Source organism: Phaethon lepturus, unplaced genomic scaffold (genome assembly GCF_000687285.1).
Source record: "Phaethon lepturus isolate BGI_N335 unplaced genomic scaffold, ASM68728v1 Scaffold3564, whole genome shotgun sequence".
Lineage (NCBI taxonomy): Eukaryota > Metazoa > Chordata > Aves > Phaethontiformes > Phaethontidae > Phaethon > Phaethon lepturus.
In genome coordinates, this window is record NW_010533786.1 from 1 (window position 1) to 18,259 (window position 18,259).

At 38.1% G+C, this 18,259-nt stretch overlaps 1 protein-coding gene across 1 annotated transcript; it reads right to left on the bottom strand.

Annotated features, from left to right (window-relative positions):
• Positions 1-3,532: 3,532 nt before the first annotated feature.
• On the bottom strand, positions 3,533-16,671 carry PRLR (prolactin receptor). The gene is made up of 10 exons (XM_010285302.1): positions 16,505-16,671; positions 15,537-15,703; positions 13,795-13,936; positions 12,215-12,347; positions 10,806-10,975; positions 9,224-9,393; positions 8,099-8,243; positions 6,230-6,329; positions 5,218-5,287; positions 3,533-4,584 (listed from the first exon to the last, which is right to left on the bottom strand). The coding sequence occupies exons 1-10, from the start codon at positions 16,566-16,568 to the stop codon at positions 3,565-3,567; spliced, it is 2,181 nt and encodes a 726-aa protein (XP_010283604.1). The 5' UTR covers positions 16,569-16,671; the 3' UTR covers positions 3,533-3,564.
• Between the last annotated feature and the right edge of the window lie 1,588 nt (positions 16,672-18,259).

The following is an 18,259-nucleotide window of genomic DNA, read 5'->3' on the forward strand; positions in this document are numbered from 1 at the left end:
ATAATTAAAAAAATATATATCTGATTTTATAAATTTTATAAAATTAATTACTTCTGAAGAGCCTTTATGCTTCCTTTTAGGGCTTTTATGCTACTAAAAAGTAATTCACACTTCAAGTGACACATGCATAAATTTGATATTGAAAACATTGTTTAAACTTTTCAAATAAATATTCCAAGTCAGAAATTTGACTAATGGTGTAAGAGCTAGAGGGCTAAACTCCTTTCTTGGGGTAAATTCTGTTACATATTTCATCCCTCTGTGTATCAAAGGAGGTGTCAAGAGCCTGTTATTCCCCACTGATGTGTCATAATTTTACAACAATCGACTGTGTAGAACTGCTGCAAAATTTCATCTATTTCCTAATAAAAAGCAATTCCTTAAAAAGCTGCAAGCAAAAATATTGTCGCAAATGGAAAGAATGAAGTATTTGAACATCCAAAGGCCCAGACGCTTAGGTGAAGGTTATTCTGATTTTACAGAACAGTAGTTTATTCTCGTCTTAAAGTACTTTCAGATGTTAAAGGCCACTTTCAGAAGGTGTTGTTCCCACCTTGGGAGTAACAAGGTGTTTTGGAAAATAAAAGCAAATCCAAAGGAAAAATAATCAGCCTGCACATTTGTTCAGCTTAAAGAATGAAATATATTTACGAAAATTTTCTTCAAATTGATTTTAGCTAGCAAATCCCTCAAAAAGCTTAGCTACCTCAGAGCAATGAGCAAACGCACCTTTTGCACCCTGGATGAATTTCCCTTTCCATGGAAAGCCATGATGATTTGGCATATTGAGACATTCATCAACACAGGTGGGAGCAAATCTACACTTCACAATGTAATTTAGGCTACAGTGATTTTGCAGCTTCAGTACCAATTTATGGCAAAGCATATAAACTCTTCCACTCAGTTCTCTTTCTGTATGGATTACTGGAGGTACATATATAGATACCTATAGTTAGGCAGGATGAATCATATACTTAAAATCTGCTAAAAGTTATGTATTTGTTTGCTTCAGGTGCAAAGTAACTGATATGACAGCAACTGCCCACTGCTGACACCTTATCCCATGCTTTCTTTGGTGTACAACATCTATGTAGTCACCTGTGTTTTATCCTAAGAAATCCACTACATAGGGAAAATCTTTAGGTTGTGGCTTGATAAGATTCTATAACCTCTATGCATCCCCAGATGCATCACAGAAGGCCTGTAGCAGCATGTCTTTATGCAATGGCTTGGCTCAGAAATGGCTATCTGTGTAAAGAAAGAGAATGTGTCAGATCTGTATCAGGTCTGTCAGATTTAGTCAGAAAACAAGTGTAAATGAAGCACCGTCAGAAGGAATATATTATAAGTCTACACAGATGCACACACACAAGTTGCTGCTCTGCAAAACATTCCAGTTTGGACTGGTAAATTTATCAACTTATCAAACTCTCGTTTCTTTGCAGTACTTTCAGCATCTGTAGAAAATTTGTAAGATGCGCTACAAATGCTAAAGTAAAGTTGTCCTGTTAACTACAACTAAACAAAATTTTATGTTTGGCTGCTCTCTGGAGTAGCCATTTCATGTCTTCAAGTGTTAAATAAGTGGCTGAATTAAGAATCTAAGATACCTCCCTACATATTCAGCAGAGCATCCAGACTGCTCTGATCAACCTCTGGAAATGGGCAGTATGTTGCCTGTATGGAGGACACAGGCTTTAAATTTGATGCCTGAAGTAAATGTTACAGTATACACTAACACATATGTTTACAGACACACAGATCATTAGTAAAATTCTAAAGTCCTGCCAACAGAAGGGCTAGACAGCTCTACTGATCCGTACTTGAGCAGTTCCATGGCACGAAGGTAAAAGGTGAGAATCTGATTTGCCGAATTAAATGTGGCCCTATGGGACCTTCAAAATCTGAAAGTCTCTTTGGGCTGGCTCTGCAGCAGGTTACCTGATACTGCAGGAAGGGTGGCTCAGTGCATAAAATCATGAAAAGCTGGAGAAATGTAAAGCTGTTCAGGGAAGACAAGAACAGAGGAAAGCTTGTCTATAGTAAATACACATTCCTTCACATCTATAGAACAGTTTCCCTTACCTTATGTTTCCAATTTCACCTGAAGCTAATGATACAGGCTAAATACCTGTCCCAGTTTTAATCAGTCATCACCTCGTCATACTTTCCTGGAGCAAATTAAACTTTTGTTTCAAGAAGGAAGGACCACAGTAAATTCAGAGCCATTCCAGTATCATTTTGATTCTGCCTTTGGTTACATGGGATATGAGGAATCATCACCGTTCCCACAGATGTTCCAGGGATGTCTGTCCAGACCAGGTGCATGGTGTCCTTTCCTCATCCCCACCACTATTTCAGCAGACGTCTGACTTAGACTTTATGCCATGTATCTTTGACTTTGGAGGCTGGATTCCAAAATTAATAAGTTCATTATGAAAGATCTGATTTCAAACTTTCCCTCCAGGCTCAGAGAAAAGTGCAATGTCCAAGGATGTAGAACACCATTCCATTCAAGGTTGGCATCAGAGTACAAATTCAGTGAGAAAGAAGCTTTGCTCTCAAAACCTAGATTCTATTTTAATTTTATAATTACAGATGATAAAAAACATGTGAAATAAATAATTTACAATTCAAATAGTAATAAATCTGCAATATATTAGAAATATAGTTTAAAAATTACTTCATATTCTTAATTAGTACAAAGTTTAATTTTATGCTTTGTATAGAAATGGTAGCTTTACTCATTACCATGGTCTCAGCAGAATGAAACAGAAAAGTTCCTAAGAAGCTAAATAGCATTAGGAAATTAAAAAATATTTATTTTGCTTTTTTTGGTAATAGAAAAATAGCCTTTAAAAATACATTGTTAAACATATGGGCTCATACTAAAGTAGAATTATATATTATATACAGTAAGGCAGTATATCAAATATTGTCCTGCTTTTTTTTTATGTTTGGTTTGATTGGACTAGGATATGAATGGGATGTAGTTTTCTGTCACATTGAAGCAAAACAAAAATACATTTAGAAGAATTTGTCAGTTTACTGCAATTTGTTGAATATATTATCTTTTATATATGATTTGTCATATATAAGAGCTCCTTTTTTTTAAGGATTGATAAAAAATATAAAGAAAACTTAATCTAGTGTCAGAATGCATTCAGAAGAAAATACATTGTAGATCAGAATGCTGTTGTGCAATGATCGATTTAGGAACTGCTCAGATCACTATGGTGTACTCACTGACCCGTAACAATTTTGACCTTTGTTGAGTCTGCAGTATTCCCTCAGGTTTAATCAACTAATAGAAGATGTGCAGAGCTGAATAATTAGTTTACAATGTATTTTTCATGGCAGATAATATCCATTTCCTCCTTTCCCTGTGTCAGAAACATGTGTTAATGATCCAAGGTTTACTTCCATGATTATTACCTCAACCCACAGTTTATTTTATTCTCTGTATAATACACATAGGAGGCTAGGCTTTTTTAAGGAACTATTTGCTATGTGTTTTTGTTTTACTGTACATAACTACTAAGTATGTACTGTACTAACTACTGGTTACTTAAAGAAGGGCATAAAGGAAGGTGGGTCCATGTACTCTGATCCACTGGTCTCTCTTTTGTACTCGCTTGGAACTGTCAGACAGTAGCTCATATTTTTCTGAGCTTGACCTTGCTGAAGGTTTTGAGACATTTCCATTGCAGGTTCTTGAGACACAGATGTGTGCTGGATGCGTGAATCTGGCATTAATACTAGGATATTATGGTCCACAACTGTTGAGACCTTGGTATATTCTTTGTTGGTTCCTGGAACAGTGTATTTTTCGGTCTTTCCACTATTTTCTTTATGTTTCAGTAATACTGCTGGCTCCTCATCTTGTCTGACTTTGTGAACTTCTACATAGTCCATTAGTTTGGAATTCAAAAAAGATGACTTGTCATTAGGTCTGTTTTGTTTGATCTGTATTGTGTTTTGGTCAGTTTTGGAATGCAAATTCGTATCTCTTTTCTTTTCCATGTTGTCATGGACAATTTCAGTAATAGGATATTGTGACTGATGCTTTTCTTCATTTCCCACCAAAACTGAAGCAATGTGCACATTTGTGGTGTTCAGTGTTATCTTATGCGCATCTACGGTACTGTGATAGGCAAACATAGGAGGCTGATTATTAGGTAACTGAGCTGCAGGCCACGTGGATGATTTTGTACTCTCGTTAAAAAGGAGTATTTTATGTTCTGAGGCTATACACTGAGCTTCCCAGCTCCTTTTTCCTCCTTTATTTTTCTGAACATCTCTTACGTCTTGTGTTTGAAGTGTTGATGGAAGGGCGTGGGACTCCCTGCACTTCTCAGAAAGCAGAGAAGGGCTATCACAGCTCCCTCGGCCTGAGTCACTGTCTGTTTCCTTGGGTGTCATTTTTGCATTTTTACTGGGATGATCATTGTCATGGCTTGGCATGAGTTGCTGATCCTCACTGTCCTCTACCTCCAGGTACTCTATCAGTAGTTCCTCACAGTCTGATGTTGGAGGGAAACCATGGCAACCAAGAGCACTCAATAATTCTTCAGATTTTCCTGTCTAAGGGCATAATAAATAGGATATATTTTTTCACTGTTAACCTTAGGGTTTATCTGACTAGAATAATTGTGAACAATCTACATATTTAATATACAAATACTTCAATAGATCTATCACTACACCTGAACTGCATTTTTACTGCTGCAGAAAATAGTAGAAGAACAGAAGAAAACTTCTTGAGTTCCCTTAGTGGGGCGACAGAATCCTAGAATTCATGTTTCTAAAGTAGGAGGACTAAGGAGCTTTTGGCAGGTACAGGTCTTATGAGTTTAACAAGAAAGAGATGGAGGAGAATAACAGAGCAGCCATCTCCTGTCTCCTCAGCATGGCAAGAGACTGCGGAGAGCAACTTCCATAACAACTACTAGGAAGATCACACAGGCATTAGCTCTTGTGGTGTCCCAAGGAACAGCTGTGGTCACACACCCTGTTCTCAAACGCCCTCCTACTACTAGTGCAAGACTGCCTCACACATACCTTCCACATGATCAGTCTGAAAATGTCACTTATTTTTAACATTGATTAAATTAATTGAGGCAGTTTTATACTTCATTATGGTAACTGTGTTTGCTAGTACATAATTAGGAAAACTAGGTAGTGGTGGATTCTTTTGTTGTTACCGGTGGCACTCACCTCTAACAGATGTGTGTCTATGCCTTTTATCTTCGGTCCTGGAACCGGTGGCAGGATAAAGGCTATCATTCTAAAAAAATCAGAAGAACCACACAAAGTATAAGTATGGGTCCTATCTCTCTATTCTCCCATTTCCTCGGAATGTGACTGACATTTTAAACAATTCTCCCATATCTGATACCTCCCTGTTGGGCCTCTGTTTCCTGCCTACCTCTTAAGCCAGGTAATTTACAAATTCAGTTACAGTTCGTAAGTTACCCTTAGATGTATTTATAAGAAAGAGAACAGTACAAAAGTTACTCATCTGGAAAAGTGACATTGCTAATGTCCTTTGCCTCTTCACGTCCAGTTCTCTATTATCACTGTAACTTCATCACTGGCCAAGAAACAGCAATGTGGGGCACAGTTCAGGAGGACAAGTGGGCCTGTATGTACATAGTTGACTGTCAGCTGACTACTACTAAACAGGATATATGATGAATGACTTCTGAGGGTTTTTCCATCAACAGTTTTTGTCTCTTTCTTCTACTCAGCCAGTATTTTTTGCAAGGCTTGCATAAAAGTGATCATCTTTGCAACACCTTTCTCTTTCAGATTTGATTGAAATTAGCCAGTGCTCTAATAAATTATTTGGAGAATTGACAGACAGGTGGGCAGAAAGACAACCTCATAATATAACCTTGTTTCCTTTAGAAAGTCAGGGCAAAAACAAAAGGCGTGTCTTCTACAGGAGCAAGGATACTCCAAATGATGTTTGCTGAATACTTACATGGCTAACCAAGATGGTCAGATCTAACAGAGATATGCCCTTACCAATTGAGAATTTAGCCTGGTTTCCCTGAAGAGCAGAAATACCTCTTTTTCAGTTGTGAATTTAAAGTCAAATACCTGTAACTTACAGTTTATAAGAGAACACAAAACCTATAGGAAATTGAATCAAATGTTAGAAGTCTATTCTTGAAGAGTTTGCTGAGATATTCAACTTCATGCAATTGTGAAATTGGTGGCTTACCTGTACCCTTTCAAAACCATTGCCCAGCTCATGATTAAACATGTAAGAGATGACAAGACACCAACGATGATCCACACAACCATATCTTTTACTCTAAAGTCTAGGAAACAAACAGAATTATTTAAGGACACATATCCAACATCTTCATAGTCAGCATGCAAAAAAAGTCTCAAATTAGTCTTATCTTAAAATTGGTCTGAGGTGCCAAATTTGGTATTGAATCTAGAGGCCTTTACTAGAATAGATGGATCTCAGTAATCATTGTAATAGCTGATAATAAATACACATTTTATTAATGGCACTGTGTAGGAAATAAACTCTCTTGGAAAAATGATACAAAAATGTATGAAGAGGGAAATTTTGTCACAGACAGTTATAGCAATGGGGTTCAAATCCAATTATGCCAATACTGTAGTCATGTCATTATCAAATACATATCATACAATTAATTAAATGGTGGGTTAAATGATCTAGGACTAGATATTTTTAAGGATTTCTATTGTAACATGGCACTTTTTACATCGATGTGTTTATTTAAAATTCATTCCAGATAAAGAGTAATGAAGAGCTGTTACTGTCTGAAAGTAGTCACTCTCTGTTGTCTAAGTAGCAGTTTTAATGCAGTTAGTGGTGTTCTTTTAATTAAAAACTACCAGCATGTGAACAAATGAGGCAATAAACAGAAAGGACAGGCACAGGAGCACGCAGTCCCCATGGGCCGTAAGACAAGCTTGTGGGGAAGACGGCTGGCCTGGCTGAACAGGGAGCTTTTGCTGGGACTCAGGATAAAAAGAAGAGTTTATCACCTTTGGAAGAATGAGCAGGCAACTCGAGAAGAGTACAAGGATCTCGTTAGGTCATGCAGAAAGAAAATTAGAAAGGCAAAAGCCCAGCTAGAACTCAAGCTGGACATGGTCGTAAGGCATAACATAAAGTGTTTTTACAAAGATATTAACAAGAAAAGGAGAGGCAAGGAGAATTCCACACTTTATTGGATGTGGGGGAGAACATTGTCACCAAGGATGATGAAAAGGCTGAGGTACATAATGCCGCCTTTGTCTCAAGTCTGTGCCCAGGTGGCCAAGAAGGCCAACAGCATCCTGGCCTGTATCAGAAACACTGTGTCCAGGGAAGCGATTGTGCCCCTGTACTTGGCATTGATGAGGCTGCATCTTAAATCCTGTGTTCAGTTTTGGGCCCCTCACTACAAGAAGGACACTGAGGTGCTGGAGCATGTCCAGAGAAGGGCAACGAAGCTGGTGAGGGGTCTGGAGCACAAGTCTTACGAGGAGCAGCTGAGGGACATGGGGTTGTTCAGTCTGGAGGAGAGGAGGCTGAGGGGAGACCTTATTGCTCTCTAGAACTACCTGAAAGGGGGTTGTGGTGAGGTGGGTGTTGGCCTCTTCTCCCAAGTAACTAGCGATAGGACGAGAGGAAATGGCCTCAAGTTGCGCCAGGGGAGGTTTAGATTGGATATCAGGAAAAATTTCTTTACTGAGAGAGTGGTCAAGCGTTGGAACAGGCTGCCCAGGGAGGTGGTGGAGTCGCCATCACTGGAAAAAAAACATCACCATTCAAAAAACATGTGGACGTGGCACTTGGGGACATGGTTTAGTGGGCATGGTGGTGTTGGGTTGATGGTTGGAACTGATGATCTTAGAGATCTTTTCCAACCTTAATGATGCTGTGATTCTGTAACTGGCTATGGTGCAAGGATGCTGAGAATTCAGTTACCTTAGCAATTATGTTCTTACCTGTCCTAGGGAAACTACGGGATGTCAATCTGCATGGGTGCCACAACCAGCTAAAAAACGGATTACATGAACTTCCACGTAATAACAATTACGGAAGGGATGCCTGCCTACTCACCAGCAGGGATCTGAATATACTTTTCTGAGCTCCATTCACTCCATGATCCATGGTGGTCTGGTTTGCAGTGAATCTGTACAATGTACTTCTTTCCGGGATTTAAACTAAACATTTTATATTGTGTTTGCTGTCCAACAAAAATAGTCTGAAAATGAAATAAAAATCATAAAATGCACATAAAATTGAGACACTTTTCTATAAAAATCACAGCTAGGTTTAAGTCTTGATAATCAAGTTGGTAATATAGAATGAATCTGGATAGCTTCCTAATAATTGTTATGCAAGCATGGAATAACGGTACATTTATTTTATTTCTATAGGTCAGCTTTCCAACATAATTCAGTGGGAATGAGATCTGCCTTTGGTATACTGTGCAAATTAAAATACTACAAAAAACCATCATGAGCATATGGCAAATAGGGAGGAAATGTGGTAATGGTGGGAACTGCAATGGTGAGAGGAGACAAGAAACAAGAGACAGGGAAGATAATGCAGAGACAAAAGAAGGAACGTGGAGTTGGTGGAACCGCACAAGGTAGTAAAAAGTAGATCTTGCAATGGCCAGGGGGCTGGCAAGTGCAGTGTCAGGGGGAAGGAAGGAGGAGATACAGAGGTGGCTGGGAAGTATTGCAGCAGACAAGAAGGGGATGCGGCCACATACCAACAGCTGGAGTCTTTAATTTGCTGCCCTGTTTTTTGAGTTACAGATCCTTGCTATAGACAATTGTTATTATATAGCCATGAAAACTATCACCTAATGGCTATTTGTACAAATTTAAATGATTTTACATTATGTCACTGAGCCTTCTATTACCTAAGAAGTGCTTGTGGTTAAGAACAAATTATAAAAACCCGACTAAATGAGAATGAACAATTTAAACTGTAATGCCAATACGATTAACATATAATGGCCACAATTAAAAGTAAGTACTTTATCACCTGCTCTCACACGATAGCATCTGTGATACCAATATTCTCAGTAGGAAATTGGAGATCACACAAGTACTTTTGAAAAATTATGAACTATTCAGTGTGCCTGCTTCATTACATTCAGGCATAGGACCTGGCTGACAGAATCTAATTGATCGGAAAATATCATCTAGCAAAAACTGGCAACATCCTTACCTCCCATTCCTCTCCTTCTTCAGGCTTTAGTTGCAACTCATATTCAAGGGTAAGCCATCCAGATCTGACATCAGCCAGCGGGGGTGGAGACCATGTCAAGACCAGATATGGTTTTCTATTTATTGGCTTTTTTAATTCCAGAGTTACATTCACAGGAGGATCTGGCTGTACTGTTAAAATAAAAGAATACTAAATAAATTAAAATAATTAAAATAAAAGAATATTAAGACAATAACAGTCTAAATGATTTTTTTCCTTGCTTAGGAAGAAATATAAAATGGTGTGAGTGGTGACTTGTCACCTCCATTTGGGCTAGTAATTTAGAACTGGTGCTGGTATACACGGATCAAGAGTTTCCTGATAAAGTAAGCATGGATTTATGAATTTGAAGAAAAAAACTGAGGAAAAGTAAATATGTTGAGTCCATGTTGAGATTTGCCTTAATCATTTATCACCAGAAATAATTTTTTCTTACGTTGCCATTTATTGTTCTTTTCCCTACGGCTATGTTTCAGAGTTAATACCTTTAATACTGTGTTATGAAAGTTGTGTTTTACTATAATCTTATCAAAGTTGGCATATGTATTTAGGAATGCTGAAAACACAGACGGATCTGATGAAACTTGCCCCCCTCCCCATTTTATACTCAGAAAACACAACAGCATAATCCCTAAATGCATTTATGTAAGGATATTAAAAAATAAAACAAACCAGTAATATTAAAACCCTGTCTATATCTCAAAAATAAACCAAAATGGAACACAGGTTTCTGCTACAGCTTTCAGGCTTGCAGCTTCCTCAGTTCAGAGATAGAGCTTCTGTATATTGTGCATGTATTTTACCACTGCCTGATGCAAAGCTTCATCAAGTAAGTAGTCAGGGCATTGAGGTAAAATGTTAAGCCTTTTTCTCCAGCAGCCCTTTTCCAGTTGCTAGGCCCATGACAGCCAGATCCACGATAAGCAAATGGTTATTGGTGATAATGTTCTGTTCCCTTAGAAAAAAAATGAAATACTTGTCCGCAATCACTCTTTGGAAAAAGTCTGAGAAAAGAGTTTATCAGCACACTGCTATAAAAAGCACTAATTCAACTTCCCTTGGGTCTGGAAACTATTTTGAGGTAATAAAATTTAAGTATTATTAGTTAAAAGATCAATCTGATTTCAGTTGCTGGTAGAGTGGAAAAAGATTTTAGCTGGATGATGTTTCTTAGGGCTTGATTGAAAGAAATATGGAAAACCAATAAATGGTTATCTGAATGCAGTTTTAAAGCTTTTAGCATTTTTAGGCTTCCTTTGAAAATAAAATGGTAAAGGGATGAATATTGATTTATTATTACACCAGATAAGATCTTATTTGTTCTTACACATTTTTAACTTGGATATAATACTATATAAAATCTGATCTAGTTGAACTTGTCCCTGCTCATTGCCGGGGGGCTGGAGTAGATGACCTTTAAAGGTTCTTTCCAACCCAAGCTATTCTATGATTCTATATGAGAAGAGCCGGAATTTAAATTCTTGTGTCAAAATTTGTAATTTAAAATTATTTGGTTCTACAGAAAGTACTTTTTATGTCTTACCTATGTAAGTCACATCCACATAATGAGGATCAGAGATGTTACTTCCCATTTCATTAGTTGCCCTCACAGTAATATTGTATATGGTCCAGAAAGAAGTGTGCTTTTTATCGAAGTAGCACGAATTGGGGCCCGCAGTTCTGTAATCTGGACATTCATAAACTTGTTCTTCTCTGAATTGAAAGAATCACAGTAATTAGGTTACACAGACTAAAACACCTGACTTTGATTACTAGCAGTTCAGCATTATTCAGGGCTGGATCAGATTTTTTTCCTGGCAATGTGAAGAAAATCAGAAAATTGCTTTCAGACTAAAGAGTCATTGGACAATTCCAGAGACTGTAGTAAGTATTTTCCACCCAAAATAAAGACTACAAAGCTTGAAGTATTCAGGCTGTTGTAGATACAGCAGCGGGCTAGCAGAGTGCAGCTCTTACTTTTCTGAATGCCATTGTCCACTGCAAAGTCCTTACAGGTTCCAGAGACCCAGTAGGAGTGATTGCTGAAGTCTTATAGCCCATCTATTAAAAACTGAGTATTTCCAATGTTCATTTCACACTTACATGAGTTCTGCATATTACATTAATATGCTTTCAGAATCTATTTTGGTCTTTCCTCACCTGTTCCTCAAAAATAACCTGCTTTGTACCTGTCCTCCAAATCCATTCACAAGCTTCCCAAAGGAGCAGGGATAGGAGAGAAAGTTGAGTGTGTAGTACTTGTTTCCAGGCTCCTCTGGAATTGTATTCCAGGCACAATAACAAAAGAGAAAGTTGTGCATGTGGACTTCACACTCTGCCCTGGCTGGCTGGACCAGTATCTGTCTTTTCCACTAAGACTTGCCTCTCAGCTGACAAGTACAGAGTTTAGCATCCAGTCAGGTCAGTGCAAGGATGAGCAGTGCTGGGTAAACCAAAAACGGTTCACAGGACACAAATAAAACATTGACTGCTTCTTTAAAATGAACTTGATCTAAGTTCCAGGACCCAGACTACTGCAGAAGCCAGAAGGCATTCATGGCCTATGAATATTTGTGCAAAATAAGCATTATCAGATGATGAAAATTTTAATATCTGTTAATTTTTGAAAGCTTTATTTCTGGGGCTGCATGGCCAAAGAGCTACAGGACTGTGCCTTTGTATTGCATCCTATGATGCAGCTGCTGTGCCATGGCAACTTTCAAGGCAATCTGTCTTCCAAGGCAGAAGAATTCACAGAAATTTGAAAAACCTGACATTATAAGAGATCCTATTTCAACCTTAAATATGTTGCTGCTAGTTCTATTCCAGAATATGTCACTTGGACAAAAACATGTGCTATAGGAAATGACATCTCCTAAATGCAAAATGAATCAGAATTGATTCTCCAAGTCCTTCCAATAAAACACTGAATAATTATACACAGGTTATTACCCTTCTTTGCTGTAAAGCAAAGTGTAGTTAGTAGGATGTCCTCCATCTGAACCAGGTTTCCACCAACAAGTAAATGTTTCCTTTTCTGGAGAACGGCATTTTATTATTGTAGGCTTTTCAGGAGGTGACTCTCCTGTAAGAGATAAAGAAATTAACTCATAAGTTTAATTGTTTTACGAACCCTGAGTTCGTAAAACCATGTCAAGCAGAGCACAGGAAAGTACTTTTTTTTCTACAACAAAAGAAAAAGTTTTGCTTCATATTAGCACAGGAAAGGAGGGATGGTTCAGGATGGTTCAGTGAGCAAGGCAGCAGCCTGCTACTTTGACTTGGATCCAAAATCCTTTCCCACTGCAGCTATACTGAGTAACTATGTTTTAGTTCCCTGGCCGTGGCTATTCTCTGCCCCCAAATCTAGTAAGAGGTGCTCAAATACTGTCATAGCAGGTTCCATAAAACAATTTAAAATATGCTTTGCTATTCAACCTAATTTCTTTTTTCTTCAAAAAATGTGTTTTAAGATGCTTCTGATTGTTCAAAAAAATATTCTGTCATTTGTTTTGGCATTTATGGGAAAAAAGTGATGAAAAAAAGTTTTGCCCATTTGTTTATGTCCTTGACAGTAATTCTATTCTGAAGTACTTATGCTGAGCTGACTCCGAAGATAAAAAGAATCAGCTTTCATATTTCCTTTTAAAGTGACATTATGCCCAGTACTCAGGCTGCTTGCCTGATTGCTGCCAACCAATCTGTAATTATTTGGATACCTGATGCACTTAGAGAAGGGCAGAGTAAAATGCTTAAATTTTGAATAGGATGATGCTCATCAAAACCATGATGTGATTGAAACTTCTGCAGTTATGCATTTATGGTAAAATATGTTCCTATTACATCAATAATACATCTTTTTACTATTTAGAGTAGGGACATTGATTTTCCAATTGCCTAAAGCAGATCTGAAAATGGGACGTTTAAAAAATATTTTTCTCTTAACAGTACTTCAGCAATCTCCATGTCAAATAATGAATAATACAATCAGTGGCAGAAGAAGATTTGAGACAACCTGGCTAAAGTGTCCGACAGCAAGATATGATGTCATGCATATTTAATGTCCCCACTGAAACCCAACAAAACACAGATCATTATTTCCATGTGATGGTAGCTGCAAGTGTGATGCTGTGTTAGACATGGCAGTGCTTTCATTTCAGTTATTAATGAACAAATGAATGATTCTTACACAAGTGCCGTTACCCAATATCTACAGCTACAGATGAAATCAACATGATTTTTAAACAGAGGGACAGGAAGAATAAACTAGGCACACATGTATCAGAAGTGACTTCCTAGTAAATCCCAGCCTGATTGTCATAGCCAGTTTCAGCAGAGGATCCTGAGTGGATCAACAGACTGAATATGCAATTACACACAAAGTACGGTAAGATGCACTGAGCTGCTCCTCCAGCACTATGAAGTATCTGTGTGAGGAACCAGGTTTTCAGGGCTGCCATATAGGAACCTTTCACAACAATGAACTGGCTAGGACTTAAAAACAATTGCCAATACAGCAATCATCCACTCACCATTGGGGATATCAATGCGTCTTTCAGAGCTCCACTCACTCCATTCTCCAAGGTCTAACATGCAACGGACCTGAACAACATACTTCACCCCAGCTTGTAACCTCATGACTTTGTACTGTGTCTGCACTCCAACAGATATTGTCTGGAAAAGAAAATGGACTGGAAAAATCATAAAGTATTGGGCCATTTTAACAAATAAACCATAAAGGAGCAGGCTTGTGTCACAGACTTTTGAAAGGCAAGGGTTTCAGTTGGGTTTTTTTATTAAGATGTGACTTACAAAGAAGCAAAGGTAGTGACTTAACAGAAAAACTCACTTCAGTGACACTGAGATTCGATACTTGAGAACATATTTAATTGTAGGCTTCCTATAAGTTAGTACTCCATCAAATCCACAATGCAAGGAACACCACAGGTAGTCCAATTCACAGATAAACCCTCTGTGTAACACTTCTTAGTGGCTAGTTTTATTGCTTAGTATTAAATGCCTTCCTCAGGCCCTTTGAATCTCTTCAGAAGTCTTTCAAGACACATAGCTTTCTCCATCATTAAGGCATCAACAATTTAGGTAGCAAGGAGGCCATCTGACTATGACTTTAAGAATGATATTTCATCCTGGTACCTCAGCTGTGGGAGTACTGTGGCCCACATCTAGCAAAACAGCAACAGCTGGGAATGTCAATGGAAATAATGTGTGTGAGTAGGACACTCTAAACTTTCTGAGGAGGGGGTTGCCCCCAACTGACCATGTTGAAAACAACGATGGTGACAACTTTCAGTCCAATTAAATAGTAATTAGGGCATAACTGAGAGGCTTCTGAAACAAAAAGGGTCAGTATTAAAGAAGCATGAAAATTTGTAATGGAGAAGGGGGGAAAGAACACAACACACTGGAAACCTCAGCACTAGCTGACATTTAGTTTGACGCTATCAGAAACTGCTCTGCTAGCATCATGACATCTGCCTGGGCCAGACAGAGCAGCCTCCCTCTCAGACGATGTGTCTGTGCTCCAGACAGCGTGGGCTGCAGCAGGCAGGAACCCACACCTGGGTGTATGCATGTGACTGCGTGGGTGCTTTCTCACTGATGTGTGTCTTAGCAGACTGTAAGAAGGAACGTGAGTTAGCATAAAGCATCCACGTCCCCTGCAGAAGCGGGTGTAAACAGGGCAGCTTGTACTCCCAGGAGCGTAGAGTGTGCTTGTAACCCACCCTTCCCTGGAGAGGGGAATTTCTGTATATAGCATAATTCTGGGAGTATTTATAGAAGTGTGTTTATGAATTTGTAGGTGTTTATCAACATTTTTAAGTGTTTGTTATTGTGATTTATCTGTTGTATTGCCAATAATGACCTTGACTTGCATAGTTAACGGATTGCTTGTTAATTGCATCTTAATGAATCAATAAACTACTTTGATCCTATATGAACTATATGAACTGAGGAGCCTCTTACTATGACACTTGGGAACAGACGAAAAATACAATTAAATATTATATCAGTGGACTAAGTAGGTTTTTTTAGTATATATTAGGACATTACACAAATACCTTGAATTTCACTGTTTCTACAAACCACTACAGTAGTTTACAAAATACTACAGTATTTTTCTTTCTATAATCAGACTTGGTTACATTAATTTTTTTATCCTTACAGAAACTAAGCTTTTTGTAATACCAGTTAAATTCAGACAAGAGAACTCACTGAAAAGAGCATTTATACAGTAAATATATTGTTCCATTACCTCCCACTCTTCCTTTTCCTCAGGTTTTAGTCGTAGCTCATACTTATATACAGATGAATTAGAGCTGACATCAGCTAATGGAGGTGGAGACCATTTTGCCCACATGTACGTTATGCTAGCAGATGTTTTTGTTTCTAGAGAAAGGTTCACAGGAGCATCTGGCTGAACTGTATAAATGAAAAGTTTGCCATTAATCATTTAATTTTCCCTCAGAAAAGGCACAGCTTTATATTTCATCACGTTAATTTCAGACCATTCAGCACTGCTGTAAAGGAATAGTACAATATACTTTTTTTCCTTTCTCCCTAATAATGTTTAACTGGCTAATCATTTACCACAGTATCAGGAAATCTTAGACTTTAGTCTGAATTTGTTAGCATAAGGAAATACAAATCATAATTTCATTAGGCCACTCTTGCAAAATTAAAATGTCAGATGTTTCATAGCTGAAAAGGCTAAGTACATTTATCATAACAATGTGTAGGTTATGTGTATGCAGAAAGCAGAATGGAATTAGGAATATGAAATACTACAAAAAGCCTGCAGAGCGCTTAGGCAGTTATTTTTACCCTCCCAAGACTGCAATGCCAGCTGCCAGAAAGATGTTTGTTTACAATTGGAAAATTTAGGTAGTTTAACCTAATTTGAAAGTTTTATAATCTGCAGTGCTAGGAACCTACAAAACTGTCATTGAGTCTAACTGAAATACTGGAGATAACTAGAAACTGGAGCCAATTTTCAGCCAAAGTTAAAATGACAATAAAATATGTAGTTACTTAATTTATAAGTAAAAGGCAGTTTTTCACATAAATTAAAGATGCATATTTTAGATCATCTGTAGATGAACACTCCTCCATAGCAAGTTTCACATCATGAGGAAAGAAATCTTTCACCCACTACTTCTTCTAGGATTAAAAACCGCATACATCTCCAACTAGTTTGTTTTCATTTCATTATTCTCTTTTTACCTATGGAGGTCACATCCACATACTGAGGATCTGAGCTGTTACTTCCAATCTCATTCGTTGCCATTACAGTGATATTATATGTTGTCCAGGGATTAGTGTGGTTTTTATCAAAGTAGCAGGAATTGGGACCTGAGGTTCGGTAGTCTGGACATTCATAGATTTTTTCTTCACTGAAATAAAATGATTAAAAAAGTTAAAAGTTTAGGAAATGAAGCAAAGCAGAAAATATTCTAGCAATGTTCTATGTTCAGCAAAGAAATTTGAGATGTTTAACTTTAAACCTATATATAATCCCACCTCTGGGAAACATTTTGGTGAGTGTCAAATGCTATTACCATTAACGCTTCATTGCTATTTTTACTGTAATTGTTCAGGACAAACGCTCTTAAACCCTTTTCTATACATAGGAATATGTCGACAAAAGAATAGAAAGAGAAATTTCCGGAGACAGCACAAGGCAATTTTGAAAATGTTTAAAAGCAAGTTAAAAGGCAAATTAAACACTTTCACTTTGACTAAAGAAGACAAGTTGTTAAACATCTTTTTCACATGTTTCCCCTAGAAAGAAACCTGATGGGCCCTATGGCAGAGGAGTGTTTTCTTGATTATTTTGTTCTCAGCAAGATGATAATTCATCTGCTTTTTAACAGCATCATCATCATCATCATAACTGTCTCGACAAAAGATACTTTATTAATTCATGATCTCTTACCTATTCCCTTTATACAAGTCTTCTTTTTTTTAGGAGAGGGATTGTTTTGTACTCAAAGCTGAACTGAGTGATGTACTCAGAGCCTATCCAAGGTGTGAAGAACTGCACAAACCCAAAGCACCAGCTGAGATGGTTCAAGGATGCACTTCAATCCCACTGTTGTGCACTATGCACTGCTAATAACAAGGTCTCCCTGTTTCTAGGCAGTTTTGTCCCAGTTCACAAAGAAAAGATGGGAGTAAAGGGACTGTACCTGAGAGACAATGAGCTAAGAAAGGCAACCGTGGCCCAGACCTGGAGTGCTTGGCATTGCCTGATGTTCAGCTGATTTAATGAAACGAGAAGCACTCCTATCCTCACTAAGCAGGACTGTTCTGGGCTGTGATAGGTGTGACTAAGAAGTCTTCAGTAAAATTTCTGTTTTGATCAAGATGAAACATCTGGACTTTCATAAAATAAAAGCTCTCAGATCATTGTTGAGTGTGGCAACTTCATTAAAGGCTGCACCTTTCCTGATCAATTAATACCAAATGATCTGGAGTTTATTTAACTGAAGCAGGGAAGTCTGAGTCTTTATCTTATCTATTCTGAACTTCACTGGATTTGTTCAACGAAATTTAATCTCTGAGCCTCCCTGCTTACTTGGCCCAGTTCTGAGACCTCTTCTTTTCAGGAAGAAAGGGCAGTTAAACAAAGAAGCACAGGTTAAGCAAAGTTGCTAATCATGTACACATTTAATTCTTAAACAGGATGAAGGAGTCACAGACTTTACTGAAACAGTAACCTTTGAGATGCAATACCCACATCTGATTTTACTCCATTTTGGGAACCACGAGGATGGCTACAAATCTGGAACGGGAAGCAAAGATGTCTATAGATTTTCTCCAGATGGGCGTTTGCTGTGCAGGGCAATGGAAAAGCTCCTCAGCAGGGCCCTGAGGGCACCAGCAGGCCTCGCTGCCCCTGCCCAGCCTCCCCAGGCCCTCCCCACGCACTGCCCGAGGCCCAGGTGCCCCTTTCAGCCCACTGCAGCAGGGCTGGTC